General features: G+C 46.6%; 1 protein-coding gene across 4 annotated transcripts; it reads left to right on the plus strand.

Annotated features, from left to right (window-relative positions):
- The first annotated feature begins 1,459 nt into the window (after nt 1–1,459).
- LOC120540008 (regulator of G-protein signaling 8-like) lies at nt 1,460–17,279 on the plus strand. Of its 4 annotated transcripts, none has more exons than XM_039770447.1 (8): nt 1,462–1,698; nt 1,894–2,025; nt 2,249–2,880; nt 3,988–4,055; nt 5,252–5,365; nt 5,848–5,909; nt 12,615–12,781; nt 16,236–16,497. In XM_039770447.1, exons 3-8 carry the CDS (start codon nt 2,608–2,610, stop codon nt 16,407–16,409), a joined length of 858 nt encoding a protein of 285 aa, XP_039626381.1. In that variant the 5' UTR covers nt 1,462–1,698; nt 1,894–2,025; nt 2,249–2,607; the 3' UTR covers nt 16,410–16,497. The 4 variants fall into 4 exon arrangements, with proteins under 4 accessions (XP_039626384.1, XP_039626381.1, XP_039626383.1 ...); XM_039770449.1 differs by having other exon boundaries at nt 2,252–2,880; XM_039770450.1 differs by lacking the exon at nt 12,615–12,781 and having other exon boundaries at nt 1,460–1,698; nt 16,236–17,279.
- Nucleotides 17,280–17,945: the final 666 nt, after the last annotated feature.

Below are 17,945 nucleotides of genomic sequence, written 5' to 3' on the forward strand. Positions count from 1 at the left end.
TTTTGTTCTCTTTGAGGTCTGATGTGTTTTCAGTTTGGTCCTTTCACTTTCTGAGCTGTTTCTAATAATTAATGACATTTATATCCATCTTTTCTCGGTAGTTAAAGCTCTTTAGAGGTGATTAGGGGGCCAGAATGGCTCGCACACCCTACTCTTATGTTGGTGAAGAAGAAGAGGATGGCATGTCATTCATATAGCGCTTCACAAGACCCTCAAAAGAGGGAGGGGAGTCCCTTCCACCACCACCACTAATGGGCAGCATCCGCTTTGATGAAGCGACGGCAGCCATTTTGTGCCAGTATGCTCGCCGCACATTCACTGTTAGGGGAGTGAAGGGGTGGGAGTAAGATTAGGGGGGCCACAATGATTAGGCCATTGTGGGCAAATTAGCCAGGACATTGCGGTACACCTTACAATTTCCTATCCTCAGTTTTAGGTCTCAGCTGAAGGATGGCACCATCTTTACAGCGCAGTGTCCCTGTCACCACATAGGGACAGTGAGGTCTCCATCCTGAACACAGAGCAAAAGCCCCATGCTGGCTTCACCAACACCTCTTCCAGCAGCATGCAACCCGAGCTTTTTCTTAGGTGGTCTCCCATCCAAGTACTGGCCGAGCCTGAATATGCTTAGCTTCAGGTGGGTGACCTCTTCTGAAGGGAGCTTCACTCCGAGCAAACTGTAAGAGGGTCCAGGGGGCTTTTCACAAGAGGACTCCTATAGTCCAGGAGGGTCTTCATGATGTGGGATGTAAGGTCCACTGGTCTCTGTGGTCTCCGCCATCTTTGTAACTGGAACAATGCAGCCGTGGAACTTTCTGGAGCCTCAGTGAGGGGGAGCAGAAGACACCACAGAGGGGGTCAGCACAGACCTGCTCGGAGGTGGGCTTGTCCCAAGCCATAATGATGTAGGTGGGATGGTGGTGGTGGTGGTAGAAGTGGTAGAAGGAGGGAAAACCAGTTGAAAAAGGGCTTTGGCTGAGCCCGGTTTTGCTTGAATCCAGTAACTCGGCCCGGGCCATTCCAAACATATTTCACGTTCTTCTGAGTTTCTTCCCTTCACTCCACTTTTCTTTGGAGCCCCTTTGTCTGTAACCCCGTGTTCATTCAGGGGACTTTTCAGCTCCTCGGCAGTCCAGAGAGGTTGTTGTTTCGGAGAGCTGCACTCTGTTTCAGAGGGCACAATCACAGACGTTCACATGGAACTGAACCTGCTGCCCTTATCAGCTGTAAGGCATGAACCCCGACTGGCTGGGGGTCCCCGTTGTGCCCAGACTCCGCCTACTGACTTCAGTGTGTGTGTGTGTGTATTTAACACACATACATACAGTACCACACACACACACACACACACACAGAGTCCTGAAACAGCTTGTTGCCCTGGCAACCCTGCACTCTTCCCAGCACCCCACAATCCCCCCCATCCCACAGGTTAATCTTTCATCCCTATTATCTTGCCAAGTTCTGATTGGATGTCCGATGAGCAGCTGGAATCTCTTTGCTTGAGCGTTGCCAAGGGCGACCGCTTCCAGCACTCCACCGGGGCTGTCGATTGGCTGCTATTTTTGCAAATCGGGCCCCACAAGCGAAAGAAAGAAAGAAAGAAAAAAAGAGTAAAAAAGAAATAAGGGCAGACAATGTAATTTTTCCAAAAATAAAAAAATAGGCGAGGAATTTGACTGACCTGAAGCAACTTTAAAGGTAAGAGCACACGGCTTGTAACTTGATGCTTGCTCTTTCTAAAGGGGATTTCAAAAGCTGAAAGTGTGTGGTGTGTGTGGGGGGGGGGCTCAGTGGGCCGTGAAATGATGGAAATGCAAAAGATCCTCCATCGGACCCCCTGAGAGATGCTTGCCTGCTCCTTCTTCTTCTTCTTCTTCCTCTTCTTCTGCATAGCCATTTGCCTCAGGATTGACTGCCCACCTTCACCATGAATTTCAATCTCCACATCACCACTCCAGGAATTATCTGGAATTGCTGCCGAGACTAAACATAAAATGAGAGGCGGCTCACCGGAGCCTTGAGCAGGTGGGACCCTGACAATCCCCTCCATCTTATTTAGCTTTAAGCCCGTCTCTTCATTATGGCCACTGCATGCTGTTAGCCTTCACATCGTCCTAAGTCAGGATTTTCCACAGTCGTTGCCGCCGCCGCTGCTGCTTCCAGATTCTTCCACATGCTCTGCTGTGTCCTTCACTTCTTTTGCATTCTGCTTGTGTCTCTCTAAAGCTCTTCTCCCTTCTCCCTTTAGCAGGCTTATGAGCTGCACGCTGGGGATGTCAATATGGAGGATGAGAAGAAGCACCCTGGCTGCTGACACTCGGCCACAGGCCCCCCAGGAGCTCTCCGTGGTCCTGAAAGCGGACGCCTCCATCACGGCTGGCCCTTCTTAAGGTGGGCAGACTGCACAATGTAGGCTTACGAGAAACAGAGAGAGCGGCTGGAGCTCCTGAAGGGCTGGACGGCAGATGGCCCACCTCTAATGGAAGCCGGACACCTGGCTTTTCTACGAAGAAGACACGACAAGTCGAGCGACATCAACCCACCTGGACTTGGACGTACCCCACCTCGGTAGGCTGCAGCCGTTCTCGGGTACCTGGGGCTCCAGGGATGTCATCTGGCCTGTGCGACTGCTTCCTGCTGCGTCGCCATGGGGCTGCCACCACCGCCATCGGTGCCACAGCCGCCACCTCAAGAGGGCCTTCGGGGGGCAGGGAATCCAAAGCGCACTCTCAGGAAGCCCTCATGTCCCAGGACCTCGTGTACAGGGAGATCTCGGTCAACTCCCTCTCGGACCCCCAGCACCATCTTGCTGAGCCGGCGAGCGAACCGAAGCAGGAGCTTTTCGTTCCCGATTTTACTCCTTTCCAGACCTCCTCCTTGGTGGGTAATAAGAGGAAGTGCTTAGGGGTCCGTGCGGGTCGGAGCCAGCTGGGAAATTCTAAAGGCTTTCCTAAATGGACCTAATTGGCCATATTTAGAGATTAATGGGTGGGCGGGTGATATGCAGGGGAGACAGAATGGGAGGGGGCAGAGGCTTTGCCTTTTGGACCCACTGATGCTTCTCAGCCAAGCTTCACTCCATCATGCCCACTGTGCCATGTGCCATTAACCGACCGGTGAGGCGCTATATCCAGTATTCATATGGTGTAAATGGACAAATACAGACCTGGTCATCAGTGGGGTGCCATTTCTGAAAATCAAGGGGCATGCATATGCCAGACAATGAGGTGCACCATTTAAGCAACTCTGTACCTTTCTGTCCATGCCACGCATAGTAAGTGGCGCTGTTTTCGTAATTCAGGGGGCGCACGGGGCCACATATCTCAAAGTCTAACGGGCAGTAAGGGGCATCCTTTATGTAACTCGAGCGACGCACATGCCGTGCCCTTCTATTATGTCTGGGGTGAGGGGCGCTGGGGTGTTTACGCTATGGAGGGCATCCACTGTCACTCAAAGTCTAATAATACTGGAATTGTGCTTTCAACACTGAGGGGCGCCATTTATGTAACTCAAGCAGTACAAACTCTGGATCTGTAAAACTGTCCACACTATGGTCACCGAAGGGTGCAATTTTGGTAACTTATTGGGACTGCATTGCCTAAGGCTCCATATGGGCATCAACTGGCACTGTACATGCATCAAACAGAACACGTTTTTGCCAACATGAAATGGCAATTTTCAGTAATGTCCGGTTTTCCTAACGTAATCAGAGCAGTTCACTTCACTCCTATTGCCATAAGGGCATCAAGAGTGAATGAAGCTGCTTTTGTTAACTGTGGGCTCCATTAACACACAAGCTATCTGGGATGCCAACATGAGACTGACAGGCAGTGTGGCTCAGTGGTCCGGGGTCAACCTAGGATTCTTTTTTTGGCAGACGTGATGGTGCTAAAGTGATTGCTGGAAAATAAACCACTGTTACTGGGAGGGACAAACCAATTTTACCATGAATGAAGTTAACTTGTTTTTATTTCTCTATACCACCAGCTAATCGAGTCGAGCCACTCCTCAAAAACTCTGGAGAAATCCAATGAGAAAAAGAAGAACACAAACATGTGAGTTAAAATATCCACCTTAATAAAAGCAGGAGTGTCTGTCTATCTGTGTGTCCATCTGTTTGCTGTGTCTCTGCCATTCCAACAGATGGCACTTCACACACATTAACACTGCTTTCATGAATCCCATTTAAAAGGGCATAACACAGAGACATATACGTTCATTGCATTTTCCATTCCAACAGATGGTGCTTCACAAACATCTGTGGTATTAAAATATATTGTAGTTTTCATTCCAACAGATGGCACATTACAAATTTTTGTAATAATAAAGTGCATTACATTTTTCATTGCCACATGTGGTATATCACAATTATTAACACTGCTTTTCCCATAAAAATGGCATATAACAAACATATGCATTGCATTTGTCATCCCAACAGATGACACATCACACACATCTGTAATAATAAAATGAAGTGCCATCTATTAGAATGACAAATGCAACATATGTGTCATTGTGCCATTTCTCATTCCAACAGATGGCACATCACAAACATTAACACTGCTTTTATGAATCCCATACCAAATGGCATATAACAGAGACATATGAATTGCATTTGTCATTCCAACAGATGGCACATTACACACATCTGTAGTAATACAATGTATTGTCATTGTCATTCCAACAAATGGTGCATCACACACATTTGTAGAAATAAAATGTAGTACTGCAAATGTTTGTGATGTGGCATCTATTAGAATGCCTATTAATGGCCTTCTGCAATGTGCTTGACACTCAGCAGATGTCCCTGCTCTTCTGTTTCTTTCTGCCACTATGGTGGTTATAAGTTGGTTTCTCAATCGCTCTGCCATAAACACACAACCACAGGTCACTTTTCCATCCTTTATTGTCACCTGCTAATATGTTATGGATCCTTTCTTTCTTGTCTATGTACTTCAGCATCTTGTCTTCTTATTCTTTCTTGTTCTTTGCCACTTAAGTGTCTTCTGTGCTTTTACGTGTGCCAATCAAGATACCCTGTGATGTGCTTGATGCTCAGCAGATGTTCCTGCCCTTGTTTTTCTTTCTGTCATTATGGTATTTATCTCTTGATTTTCAATAAGGAATAATAATTTTGCAGTTCAGTGGCTCCCACACAATAAATTGGGGACGTCAGCACTTTTGTCTGCTCATAAGGGGTGCTCTCACTGGTGGTCCTTCCACCCCCATATTGCTTTGTGTCTCCCTTCAGTGCAAAAGAAATGAAGACCCGGCTGAGTTTCCTCCTGCAGAGACCTGATTCTTCTTCTGGTGACCAGAATATGCAGTCAGAGAACAGCTTGGAGGTGGCAGAGAGGAGCGGCAGGTGAGATGAGACTCATTTCTCAGAAGTCTGAGGACGTGTGATCTGGGGCCACTGGGCCTCATGCCGTGGACCTCGGAGTCAAGTGGGGCCAGTTGAGGTGGCTGTGGTGGGCAGTCAGACTCCCAAAGGTGGTGTTACTCCATTGTTGTAGCAAGCGGGAGTTTTTGCCCAGAGGGGACTGGGCGGTCTCGTGGCCTCTGAACCCCTGCAGATTTTATTTTTTTTTCTCCAGCCGTCTGGAGTTTTTTTTTTGTTTTTTCTGTCCTCCCTGGCCATTGGACCTTACTCTTATTCTATGTCATTTAATGTTAACTTATTTTAATTTTTCTTAACTTTTATTTTTCTATTCCTTATTATGTAAAGCACTTTGCACTACATTTTTTGTATGAAGATGTGCTATATAAATAAATGTTGTTGTCGTTTACTTATGGCATCTTTCACTAGTGTGCGGCTAATGTTACTCTTTTTTTACCCCAAAACAGGCCGACCCCTCATGAAGCTCAGGAGTGGGGACGCTCCCTAGAGGCTCTGCTCTCGTATCACAGTAAGTGGCTCTCTTTGTGACTTTGATGGGGCAGTGACATAAGGGGAAGGCTGGAAAGTGGCATAAAAATCATATTAAAAAAAAATCCATTTTGCGTATTAGGGAGCGAAGCCCACCATGGGTGGTGAAACATGAAATGGTGGGGTGGATGTGCTGCTGATCAAGAAAAGCTCCGGGAGAAAGAGGGGCCGGCAGACTCACACAGCAAAAAGCACAAGTTTCTAAATCACAACGAACAGAGTCAGAAAGCAGCTCACAAGTTATATAGCGCCTTTCACAGCAAGGCACTTTACAGGGGGATTCTAGATTTTAGTCATTTTTATATGCAGCACCTTTTGATAATGAAAAAGTGCAGCTTTTCAATGCCAATGTTGATACCCCTCAACTGACCTATTATATAGCGCCTTTCAGAGTACAATCAGGTATCACTTTAAAGCAGAGCTCCCTCATGAAGTGCTGGCAAAAAACTCCAAGAACTCTGCAAAGAAATTTTTTTAATATATAGCGCCCTTCATGAGAGGAACGTCACAAAACACTTTTTCATTGTCTACCAAGCAAACTTTCCATTTCTAGCGCCTTTTGTAACAAACAATATCACATCGCCTTCTACAAAGCAACTACAATTAGTGGTCACCCACTTTGTCTTTATTATGGCGCCTTTTATAGTGGGAGGAATCACAACACAACAATGTCAGCCACACTTTATTGTTATAGAAAGCATTTCTGGGTAACACCATAAGTCAATCTCGGATTTACATGACACTTTTCTATAGCAAACATCCATCCATCCATTATCCAACCCGCTGTATCCTAACTACAGGGTCACGGGGGCCTGCTGGAGCCAATCCCAGCCAACACAGGGAGCAAGGCAGGAAACAAACCCTGGGCAGGACGCCAGCCCACCGCAGGGCACACACACTAGGGACAATTTAGGATCACCTCCCCCCCCCGACCTGCATGTCTGTGGACTGTGGGAGGAAACCAATGCAGACACGGGGAGAACATGCAGACTCCACGCATGGAGGACCCTTGAAGTAAACCCACAGGTCTCCTAACTGTGAGGCAGCAGCGCTACCCACTGCGCCACCGTGCCGCCTTCTACTGTATAGCAAACAGAATCAACAAAATGTATAAAGCCATTCCCAGAATGCTTCATTCAATGTGTTTTACACAGCGTCTTGCATAGCTCCAGATTAGAAGCTGGTAACATAAAATTTTAAAAAGCACTTATTAAGTGTCTTTTAAAATCGGCCATGTCTTAACCGCCTTATAAAAAATAAAAAATAAAAAAATGTGAAGAGACCGCAGGCTTCTATCCACAGCAGTTTCATCCCACCGCTGACACCAATGAGGAAATCAGTCAGGGTCTCTGTCAGAGTAAACCTGGCTCCCCTACACTGCAGCGCCATCCTACCGCTGACACCAACAGGCAGATCATTCGAGGATAAACCTGGACAGACTGCAGGCATCCATCCACTGAAGCTTTACGTCTACTGAGGACACCAATCAGAAAACCAGTCAAGGTGCCTGTAGGGGTAAACCACAGGAGGGGCTTGAGGTTCAAGTGCATGGCAGCGTCATCCTACTGCTGACACCAGTAAATCAGTCGGGGTCAATGATAGGGGATTAGCCCTCCGTGTAAATCTGGACAGACTGCAGATCTTCTTCCACTGATACCTGGCATGAATGCTGTTGAGGTCTTTATCAGAAAAAAAAACACGGAGTGGCTGAAAGCTCCTGAGCTTTCTCCTGCTGCGGACACCGATCAGTAAATCAGTCAGAGTGGACCTGGACAAGTGAGAGGTGCCCACGCATTGCAGCTCCGTCCTACTGCGGGCACCATCTATTAAATCACTCAAGGTCCACGTCATCTATTTAGGCCTCAGAGTAGCTCCAGCCACTGAAGCATCACCCTACTGCTGACACCAGTCAGTCCTGCTCTTTGTTAGAGTAGAGGTTGTGCGCAGCCCCATCTCCCCACTAACACCATTTACAGCATCAATCATGGACTCTGTCAGAGTAAATCTGCGCAGATTGTTGTGATGATACCATTTATTACATCAGTCATGTATTGCTAAGAACTCACCTGGACAGACTGCAGGTGCCCATCCACTAAGATCTCCATCCCACCTCTGACATCACTGACTGAATCACTCGAGGTCTCTGCTGAAGTAAACCTGTCCAGACGTCCAGGCCAACACTGCTGTGCCATCCTACCGCTGACACCTGTTAGCAAATCAGTCGAGGTCTCAGTCAGGGCATACCTGTACAGACAGCAGGCTCCTATCCACTAGAGCTTCATCCTACCGCTGACACCTGTTACTGAATCAGTCAAGGGTCCAGTCGGAGTAAATCTGGACAGATTGTAAGCACCCACCCAGTACAGTTCAGTCCTACCAGTGACGCCATTTATCAGATCAGTCGAGGTCTGGCTAAGTCATTTAATTCCTCAGAATTCACCTGGACAGACTGCAGGTGCCCATCCACTAAGATCTCCATCCCACCTCTGACACCATTGACTGAATCACTCGAGGTCTCTGCTGAAGTAAACCTGTCCAGACGTCCAGGCCCAAACCCCCACCCTCACTACACTGCTGTGCCATCCTACCACTGACACTTGTTAGAAGGTCACTCAAAGTAAATCTGAACAGAATGGCTGCCCTTAACATCCTACCACTAACACCATTTACAGCATCAATCAATGATTCTGTCAGAGTAAATCTGGGCAAACTGTAGGCACCCACAAAGCTCCGTCCAGCTTATTAAATTAGTTAAGGTCTACATCAATCAATTTTTCCTAAGAATGCACCTGGGAAGACTGCAGGCACCCATCCACTAGAGCTTCATCCTACCACTGATGCCTGTTACTGAATCAGTCACGGGTCCAGTCGGAGTAAATCTGGACAAATTGTAAGCACCCACCCAGTACAGTTCAGTCCTACCAGTGACACCATTTATCAGATCAGTCGAGGTCTGGGTCAGTCATTTAATGCCTCAGAATACACCTGGACACACTGCAGGCTTCTATCCACTATAGAGCTCAATCCCACCGCTGACACCAGTGAGAGAATCAGACAAGGACTCTATTAAAGTAAACCTGTCCAGAGTTCCAGGCCGCCCCCTACACTGCTACGCCATTCTACCGCTGACACCTGTTAGCAAATCACTCCAAGTAAATCTGAACAGGGTGTCCATATTTCCATCCCACCGCTGACACCATTTACTTAATCAGTCAAGGGTCCAGTCGGAGTAAATCTGGGCAGATTGTAAGCACCCACCCAGTACAGTTCAGTCCTACCAGTGACACCATTTATCAGATCAGTCGAGGTCTGGGTCAGTCATTTAATGCCTCAGAATACACCTGGACACACTGCAGGCTTCTATCTACTATAGAGCTCAATCCCACCGCTGACACCAGTGAGGAATTCAATCGAGGTTTCTGTAGGAATAAACCTGAGCAGGCTGCAGGGCAGCTCCATCAGTGGGGGTCTCTGTCAGAGTAAACCTGTACAGAGTGCAATCAGGGGTCTCCAACTCCGGTCCGCAGTGGCTGCAGGTTTTCATTCTAAGCCTTTTCTTGATTGGTGACCAGTTTTTGTTGCTAATTAACTCCTTTTGAATTCATTTTAATTTGTTTAAAGATTTGTTCAACTGAATTTCTTCACCGTTCCTCTGAATTGTTTCATTCCTTCTCTTAAATGGCACCCAAACAGAAGTGAAATGTGAAGTGAGTGGCCAACAGAAGACCATCTAAGTCAGGGCCTCAAACTGCAACCAATTTCACTCCCACCAGTTGCTTAGTCGGGCGCCAATTCTTGTTGTTAACTAAACTCGTTCTTTAATTCCGTGGCTTGTTGCTGCTCTTGTGGTGCAATGGCAGACATTTTTGAAATTGTCAATTTTCTCTGTTCAAATGTTTGAGGGTCCTGAGCAGATCAACATTCCCGAGACCTTCACCTTTGTTAATATTCAGATATTGTATGATGGACACCAGTTGTTTTGGCTCAATTTGTATCTCATTATCACTTGGCAGCTAATTAGGGAAAAAGAAACAATTAAGGGGTCCGAGTCTTCAAGAGCAAGTCATTTGAAATGAATTCAAAAGAAGTGAATTAGCAGCAAAAACAGGTCGCTCATTAAGAAAAGGGTAAGAATGAACGCCTGAAGCCACTGCGGCCCTCCAGGACCGGAGCTCCGTCCTACTTCTAACACCTGTTAGCCAATCACTCCAAGCGTCTGTCACTGGAAACCTGAACAGGTTGAAGGCTCCTGTACCCTGCGGCTCCATCCCACCACTAACAAACTGTAGACCCCACACGCCGCAGCTCAGTCTTACTCCTGATGCCACTTACTGAATCCATCAACACGTCTCCGTCACGGTTCATTTGGAGAAGACTGTGCCGCCTTCTTAGTCTCAGCCAGTACTTCTCGATCAGGCTGGAACTGCAGTCAATCTCTTTGGGCAGAGGAGCCTGGAGCAGGTTTGCCATCTGTGCCCTCAGCTCAGTTGCTGTGTATGATGCTAAGATTTACTTTGCTAACAGCTTCCTCCCCAACGGCCATCACCAGTGTGACCAGTTCATGGCTAATGCTGACCTCAGTGGTTTGATTTTCCATTAATGTTTGTTGCTTTAAAACCGAGATCAGACCTTTAATGACCTCTTGGGCACGGCCATCATCAGGGTGTCTGTCTGCGGAGAGAGTGTCGACCTCGTCATTGAGAGGTTTACTTATCTCGGCGGTGACATTCATGAAGTCAGTAGGTAGATTGGGAGAGCATTCATGAGGTTCACCGGAAAGGGGTGTGTGGTGCCCCTGATATCTATGCAAAAATCTTAAGAGTCCTGGTGCCCCCTGTCTGTGAGACATGGCCGCTATCGAGTGACCTGAGATGAAGACTGGACTCCTTCATGTGTGTCTCTATGGAGAGTCCTTGGGTCCTACTGGTCTGACTTTGTGTTGCTCATGGAGTCCCGAATGAGGCACATGACCAGCCCTGTGCGTGAGCGTCAGTCATGGCACTACGGCCATGTGGCGTCATTACCCGAGGGTGATCCGGCTCATTGTTGAGGACCTGAACGGCTGGACCAGGCCAAGGGGACGCCCACTTGACACCTGGCGATGGCAGATAGATGGGTGGGACTAGACCGCATGTCCTGGTGCCCCTTGTCTGTGAGACATGGCCGCTATCCAGTGACCTGAGATGAAGACTGGACTCCTTCATGTGTGTCTCTATGGAGAGTCCTTGGGTCCAGCTGGTCTGACTTTGTGTTGCTCATGGAGTCCCGAATGAGGCACATGACCTGCATTGTGAGGGGGCATCATTCATGGCACTATGGCCTTGTGGCGCCATTACCTTCGGGTGATCCAGCTCATGGGACCCTTATTGTGGCTGGACCAGGCCAAGGGGATGCCCACCTAACACCTGGCTATGGAAGATAGATGGGTGGGACTGGACCGTGTGTCCTGGTGCTTCCTGTCTTGCTATATGGTTGTGAGACATGGCCGCTATCCAGTGACCTGAGATGAAGACTGGACTCCTTCATGTGTGTCTCTATGGAGAGTCCTTGGGTCCTGCTGGTCTGACTCATGGAGTCCCGAATGAGGCACATGACCAGCCCTGTGCGTGAGCATCAGTCATGGCACTACGGCCATGTGGCGTCATTACCCGAGGGTGATCCGGCTCATTGTTGAGGACCTGAACGGCTGGACCAGGCCAAGGGGACGCCCACTTGACACCTGGCGATGGCAGATAGATGGGTGGGACTAGATCGCATGTCCTGGTGCCCCTTGTCTGTGAGACATGGCCGCTATCCAGTGACCTGAGATGAAGACTGGACTCCTTCATGTGTGTCTCTATGGAGAGTCCTTGGGTCCTGCTGGCCTGACTCATGGAGTCCCAAATGAGGCACATGACCAGCCCTGTGAGTGAGCGTCAGTCATGGCACTACGGCCATGTGGCGTCATTACTCGAGGGTGATTCGGCTCATTGTTGAGGACCTGAACAGCTGGACCAGGCCAAGGGGATGCCCACGTGACACCTGGCGATGGCAGATAGAAAGCCATTTCCAGAAGGTGGGACTGGACTGCGTGTCTGCCTGGGGGGGATCCCGAGCTGTTTCATCGTGTGGTGGGTGGGATAATGCGATGTACCAGTGCCTGCTCCCCACCCTGACCTCAGCTGTTATTTGCTTTGCGCCCCATACGCATCATCTATGGGGGAGGAGCAAAAGATTTGTCAAACATTTCAATCTCTGGTTTTCGACGTATCTCGATGTTTTAGGGTCCCCTGATCCCGAAAACATTGATATCTCGATAGTGGGTGTCTGTCTGTGTATCACAGTCTCTTGAGGTCGGTCCAGAGCTAAAATGGTGGCACGGAAAACTCCCAAATTCGAAACTTCAACCTGTTATGAGATGATGATGTGCTGATTCGTTTTTGAGCCAAACTGTGAGAGAGTAAGAGGTCCTCAAATGCCGTAATTCTGCAGTCAATTCTGAATTCTTCTCGTCAGTTGCCTGTTTTATGATCAGAATGATTCACACTAGAGTGGTAAATAATTACTGAAAGCTCCGGTAGCTTGGTTTCTAGGGGCACAAAGTCTTCTGACACTCACGTCCACATTTCTGTCCTTTGGAAGACCACTGCCTGTATATTCAGCTCCTTTTCTCATATTCCATTTCTCCCGTCGTCAATTTTTCCAGATGGGATCCAAGCCTTTCGCTCATTCCTGCGTTCCGAATTCAGTGAAGAGAACATCGAGTTCTGGCTGGCCTGTCAGGATTACCGAGCTACCAAGTCTGCTGCCAAAGTTGTGCCCAAAGCTCGGAAAATCTATTCGGAGTACATCAGCATCCAGGCACCAAAAGAGGTAAGGAATGCTGTTGTGGATGGCCCCGCGATGCAGAGAGATGCCACTGTGAGGCGCCAGGACGGAATGAGCTCATTATCCGGCTGTCCTAACTGGAGCTGATGTCTTAGTTGGCAACTCAGCCGCTGTGCCCACATTGGAAGCTGGCTGCACGTTGGCAGTCCGGCAGGTCAGAACAGTCAGGGAGTGAAATGAAATGTTTTATGAATTTCCATTAAATTGATTCATCTGCGCCACTCCTTCTCCATCAGGCTGGTATGAGATCCCTGGTCCTGTGCCCTTCTTAGAGTTTGACCCTGATGATGTAATGCACTTTCATTTGCCAGTGCGGCTAATCTGGGTGTCCGATGGCCGTCGACTCCATAAATGTGACCTGCAGTGCTGCCCGCGACGTAACACTCGACTGTATAAACACAACGGCCTACATCAGGGGTCTCAGACTCCGGTCCTGGAGGGCTGCGGTGGCTGCAGGTTTTCATTCTAACTCTTTTCTTAATTAGTGACCTGTTTGTGCTGCTAATTCACTTCTTTTGACTTCATTTTAATGAAAATTTAATTAATTTCTTCATCGTTCCTCTGAATTGCTTCACTTCTTTCCTTAAACTGAAATGAAATGTGACGCGAGTGAGCCAACAGAAGATCAACTCAGTCAGGGCCTCAAACTCCAACCAGTTTCATTCCAACAAGCTGCTCAATGAGGCGCTGAGTCTTGTCGTTAACTAAACTCGTTCTTTAATTTTGTGGCTTGTTGCTGCTCTTATTGTGCAATGGCAGACATTTCTAAGAGTACTGGTCAAATATTTTGGGGGTCCTGTGAAGATTAGCAATTCCTGAGACCTTCAGATATTGTATGATGGACACCAGTTGTTTTGGCTCATTTTGTATCTCATTATTGTTTGGCTGCTAATTAAGGAAAAAGAAACAATTAAGGCAGGGGTCCCCAACTCCCGTCCTGGAGGGCCGCAGTGGCTGCAGGGTTTCATTCTAACCCTTTCTTAATTAGTGACCTGTTTGTGCTGCTAATTAACTTCTTTTGAGTTCATTTTAATGGACTTGGTTTTTAAGGAAATGTTTCCTTGAATTTCTTAATCGTTCCTCTGAATTGTTTCACTTCTTTCCTTAAACTGAAATGAAATGTGAAGTGAGTGGCCAACAGAAGACCAGCTAAGTCAGGGCCTCAAACTCCAACCAATTTCATTCCAACTGGCTGCTCAATGAGGCGCTGAGTCTTGTCGTTAATTAAACTCGTTCTTTAATTTCGTGGCTTGTTGCTGCTCTTATTGTGCAATGGCAGACATTTCCGAAATTGTTGATTTTCTCTTTTCTAAGAGTTCTGGTCAAATGTTTTGGGGGTCCTGAGCAGATTAGCATTCCTAAGACCTTCATCTTCATTATTTTCAGATATTGTATGATGGACGCCAGTTGTTTTGGCTCATTTTGTATCTCATTATTGTTTGGCTGCTAATTAAGGAAAAAGAAACAATGAAGGCAGGGGTCCCCAACTCCGGTCTTGGAGGGCCGCAGTGGCTGCAGGGTTTCATTCTAACCCTTTCTTAATTAGTGATCTGTTTTTGCTGCTAATTAACTTCTTTTAAATTCATTTTAATGGACTTGGTTTTTAAGATTTGTTCCCCGAAATTTCTTCATCATTCCTCTGAATTGCTTCACTTCTTTCCTTAAACTGAAATGAAATGTGAAGTGAGTGGCCAACAGAAGACCAGCTAAGTCAGGGCCTCAAACTCCAACCAATTTCATTCCAACTGGCTGCTCAATGAGGCGCTGAGTCTTGTCGTTAATTAAACTCGTTCTTTAATTTCGTGGCTTGTTGCTGCTCTTATTGTGCAATGGCAGACATTTCTGAAATTGTTGATTTTCTCTTTTCTAAGAGTATTGGTCAAATATTTTAGCAATTCCTGAGACCTACAGATATTGTATGATGGACACCAGTTGTTTTGGCTCATTTTGTATCTCATTATTGTTTGGCTGCTAATTAAGGAAAAAGAAACAATTAAGGCAGGGGTCCCCAACTCCGGTCTTGGAGGGCCACAGTGGCTGCAGGGTTTCATTCTAACCCTTTTCTTAATGAGTGCCCTGTTTGTGCTGCTAATTAACGTCTTGTAAATTCACTTAAATTGATTTTTTTAAGATTTCATTCCTCTGAATTTCTTCACTTCTTTCCTTAAACAGAATTGAAATGTGAAGTGAGTGGCCAACAGAAGACCAGCTAAGTCAGGGCCTCAAACTCCAACCAATTTCATTCCAACTGGCTGCTCAATGAGGCGCTGAGTCTTGTCGTTAATTAAACTCGTTCTTTAATTTCGTGGCTTGTTGCTGCTCTTATTGTGCAATGGCAGACATTTCTGAAATTGTTGATTTTCTCTTTTCTAAGAGTATTGGTCAAATATTTTAGCAATTCCTGAGACCTCCAGATATTGTATGATGGACACCAGTTGTTTTGGCTCATTTTGTATCTCATTATTGTTTGGCTGCTAATTAAGGAAAAAGAAACAATTAAGGCAGGGGTCCCCAACTCCGGTCTTGGAGGGCCACAGTGGCTGCAGGGTTTCATTCTAACCCTTTTCTTAATGAGTGCCCTGTTTGTGCTGCTAATTAACGTCTTGTAAATTCACTTAAATTGATTTTTTTAAGATTTCATTCCTCTGAATTTCTTCACTTCTTTCCTTAAACAGAATTGAAATGTGAAGTGAGTGGCCAACAGAAGACCAGCTAAGTCAGGGCCTCAAACTCCAACCAATTTCATTCCAACTGGCTGCTCAATGAGGCGCTGAGTCTTGTCGTTAATTAAACTCGTTCTTTAACAACAACAACATTTATTTCTATAGCACATTTTCATACAAACAGTAGCTCAAAGTGCTTTACATAATAAAGAATAGAAAAATAAAAGACAATAAGAAAACAAAATAAGTCAACATTAATAAACATCAAATAAGAGTAAGGTCCGATGGCCAGGGGGGACAGAAAAAACAAAAAAAAAAAACTCAAGACGGCTTTAGAAAAAAATAAAATAGTTAGTTCCATGGCTTGTTGCTGCTCTTATTGTGCAATGGCAAACATTTCCAAAATTGTGGATTTTCTCTTTTCTAAGAGCAGATCAGCATTCCTGAGACCTCCATCTTTCTTTATTTTCAGATATTGTATGATGGACGCCAGTTGTTTTGGCTCATTTTGTATCTCATTATTGTTTGGCGGCTAACTAAGGAAAAAGAAACAATTGAGGGGTCTGAGTCTTCAAGATCAACTCAAATAAAATGAGTTCAAAAGCAGTGAATTAGCAGCAAAAACAGGACACTAATTAAGAAAAGGGTTAGAATGAAAACCTGCAGCGTGCACTGCGGCCCTCCAGGGTCCACTGGCCTACGGCGTGCCCAACTTAAACTTGCCCGAGGACACCGAGTGCCAACTCATCTCTTCTTCTTCTTCTTCTGCTTTTTAGATCAACCTGGACTCCCAGACGCGAGAGGCCATCACTCACAGCCTGGCTCATCCCACCATGTGCTGCTTCAATGCTGCCCAGAGGCGAGTCTACAGCCTAATGGAGAAGGACTCCTACCCGAGGTTCTTGAAGTCACAGATGTACCAGGACCTGATCGCTTTGGGGCAGAGATAAAGGAGTTTGTGCCCAGACTCTCAGAGCAAAGTCAGGCCAGGCTGGGCCCAGGACCTTCGGTGGGTGACATGTTGACAGGGGGTCTCTCTCTCTCTCTCTCTCTCTCTCTCTCTATTTATACCGTGCCGTGTATGAGGGGAGCCGGTTAAATCCTGCAGCAAGCCTCGAAATGGTGGCTTCCTAATGGAGATATCAGGACGAGCCTTCCAGGTCTCAAAGCATCACCTGAAAGCTTTCTGTTGGAGACCTCCGAGAAGACCCATAATTCATCTGCTTGTTTGTTTTTAGCCCCCCAAATGCAGTTTCAGGGCTACAGGCAGCTGATGGTCATTCCAGTATCATTAGACCTGTACAAGACTTGGGGGGCCAGCCCATAGAAAGCGGAATGAAAAGCTGCCTTCTTCTCAGGAAATGTGCCGGAGCTGCAATGGTGGTGGGGGGCTTTGATGAGCTTCATGCAGACCCTGCAGTTTCAGTTCAGCTTCTACAAGCTTTTCCAGCATTGTCAGATTCAACTTTCCAAGAAGTGTAATATGAACCTTCAGCCCCTCATTAGACTAATGGAGTGGGCTTCATCCCCCGTCTGGGAGAAATGGAAACGATTAGAGGGGACCTTAACATCAGTGGGCCAAGGGCCAAGGCGAGGGGCTGTCACCTAACAGCCACACGTAGAGACCCCTTCACTGTCGATTTCATTTGAAACACTCAATAACCCAGAATGACAAAGTGAGCACCTGTTAACAGAAGTGTTTGCAAATGTATTAAAAATCAAAAACTGAAATCTGACACTCATAGACGTGTTCAGAGTCTTCATTCAGTCCTTTGAAGAAGACCCCTTTTCTCTACAAGCTTTGCGCACCTGGTTTTTGTTTTGGTAGCAAATCAGCTTTAATCACATTTTGACTATTTGGTTAAAAACTGAGCAGCAAGCTGAATTAGATAACAATAGAAATAACAGCAGATAATCGTAGACAGCAGTTAGGATTGGCCTCCGCGGAACAGCAGGATGTGAGGTCACAAACACCTGGCAGACCATTAAAAGACCCCATCAAACACTCCGGATCTGTTGTCATTCCAACAGATGGCGCATCACAACCATTAACACTTATTTTACAAATCCCATGCCAAATAGCATATACACGGGTTGGGGTCCTCGGGTTACGACACAGTTCTGTTCCTACGACAGTGATGTGACCCGAAGTTGAAACACACCCTAGCCTGAGTCCTAACACAACCTGTCCTAACCCATCTGCAAAATTATAATCTAGAACATAATAACACAACTAAGCCACAGAAACAGGAAAAGGAGATAAAAATACTGAACTGTAGTAACAGAGAAAATGAGCGTAAAAAATGTCCTTACCGTTACTCCTCCTGATCTCTTTACAATGTCTGATTTCACTTCCATCGTGATGGCGCTCCTCTTCTTCAAAGCACTGCCAATCTGAAGACTCTGACTTCCGTTCAGGAGCCATGATAAGGGCCACAAGGTCGGCAAACAAAGCCACACAAACGGAGCACTTGTGCCCCGCGCAA

The sequence above is a fragment of the Polypterus senegalus genome, chromosome 12 (assembly GCF_016835505.1).
Source record: "Polypterus senegalus isolate Bchr_013 chromosome 12, ASM1683550v1, whole genome shotgun sequence".
NCBI classification, from domain to species: domain Eukaryota; kingdom Metazoa; phylum Chordata; class Cladistia; order Polypteriformes; family Polypteridae; genus Polypterus; species Polypterus senegalus.

Bases quoted from the DNA above. Each gene is read 5' to 3' on its own strand.
- LOC120540008 (XM_039770447.1), top strand. From the start codon at position 2,608: ATGTCATCTGGCCTGTGCGACTGCTTCCTGCTGCGTCGCCATGGGGCT. The intron at 5,366-5,847 runs GTGAGATGAGAC...ACCCCAAAACAG, and splicing joins GTGGCAGAGAGGAGCGGCAG to GCCGACCCCTCATGAAGCTC. The intron at 5,910-12,614 runs GTAAGTGGCTCT...CAATTTTTCCAG, and splicing joins GGCTCTGCTCTCGTATCACA to ATGGGATCCAAGCCTTTCGC.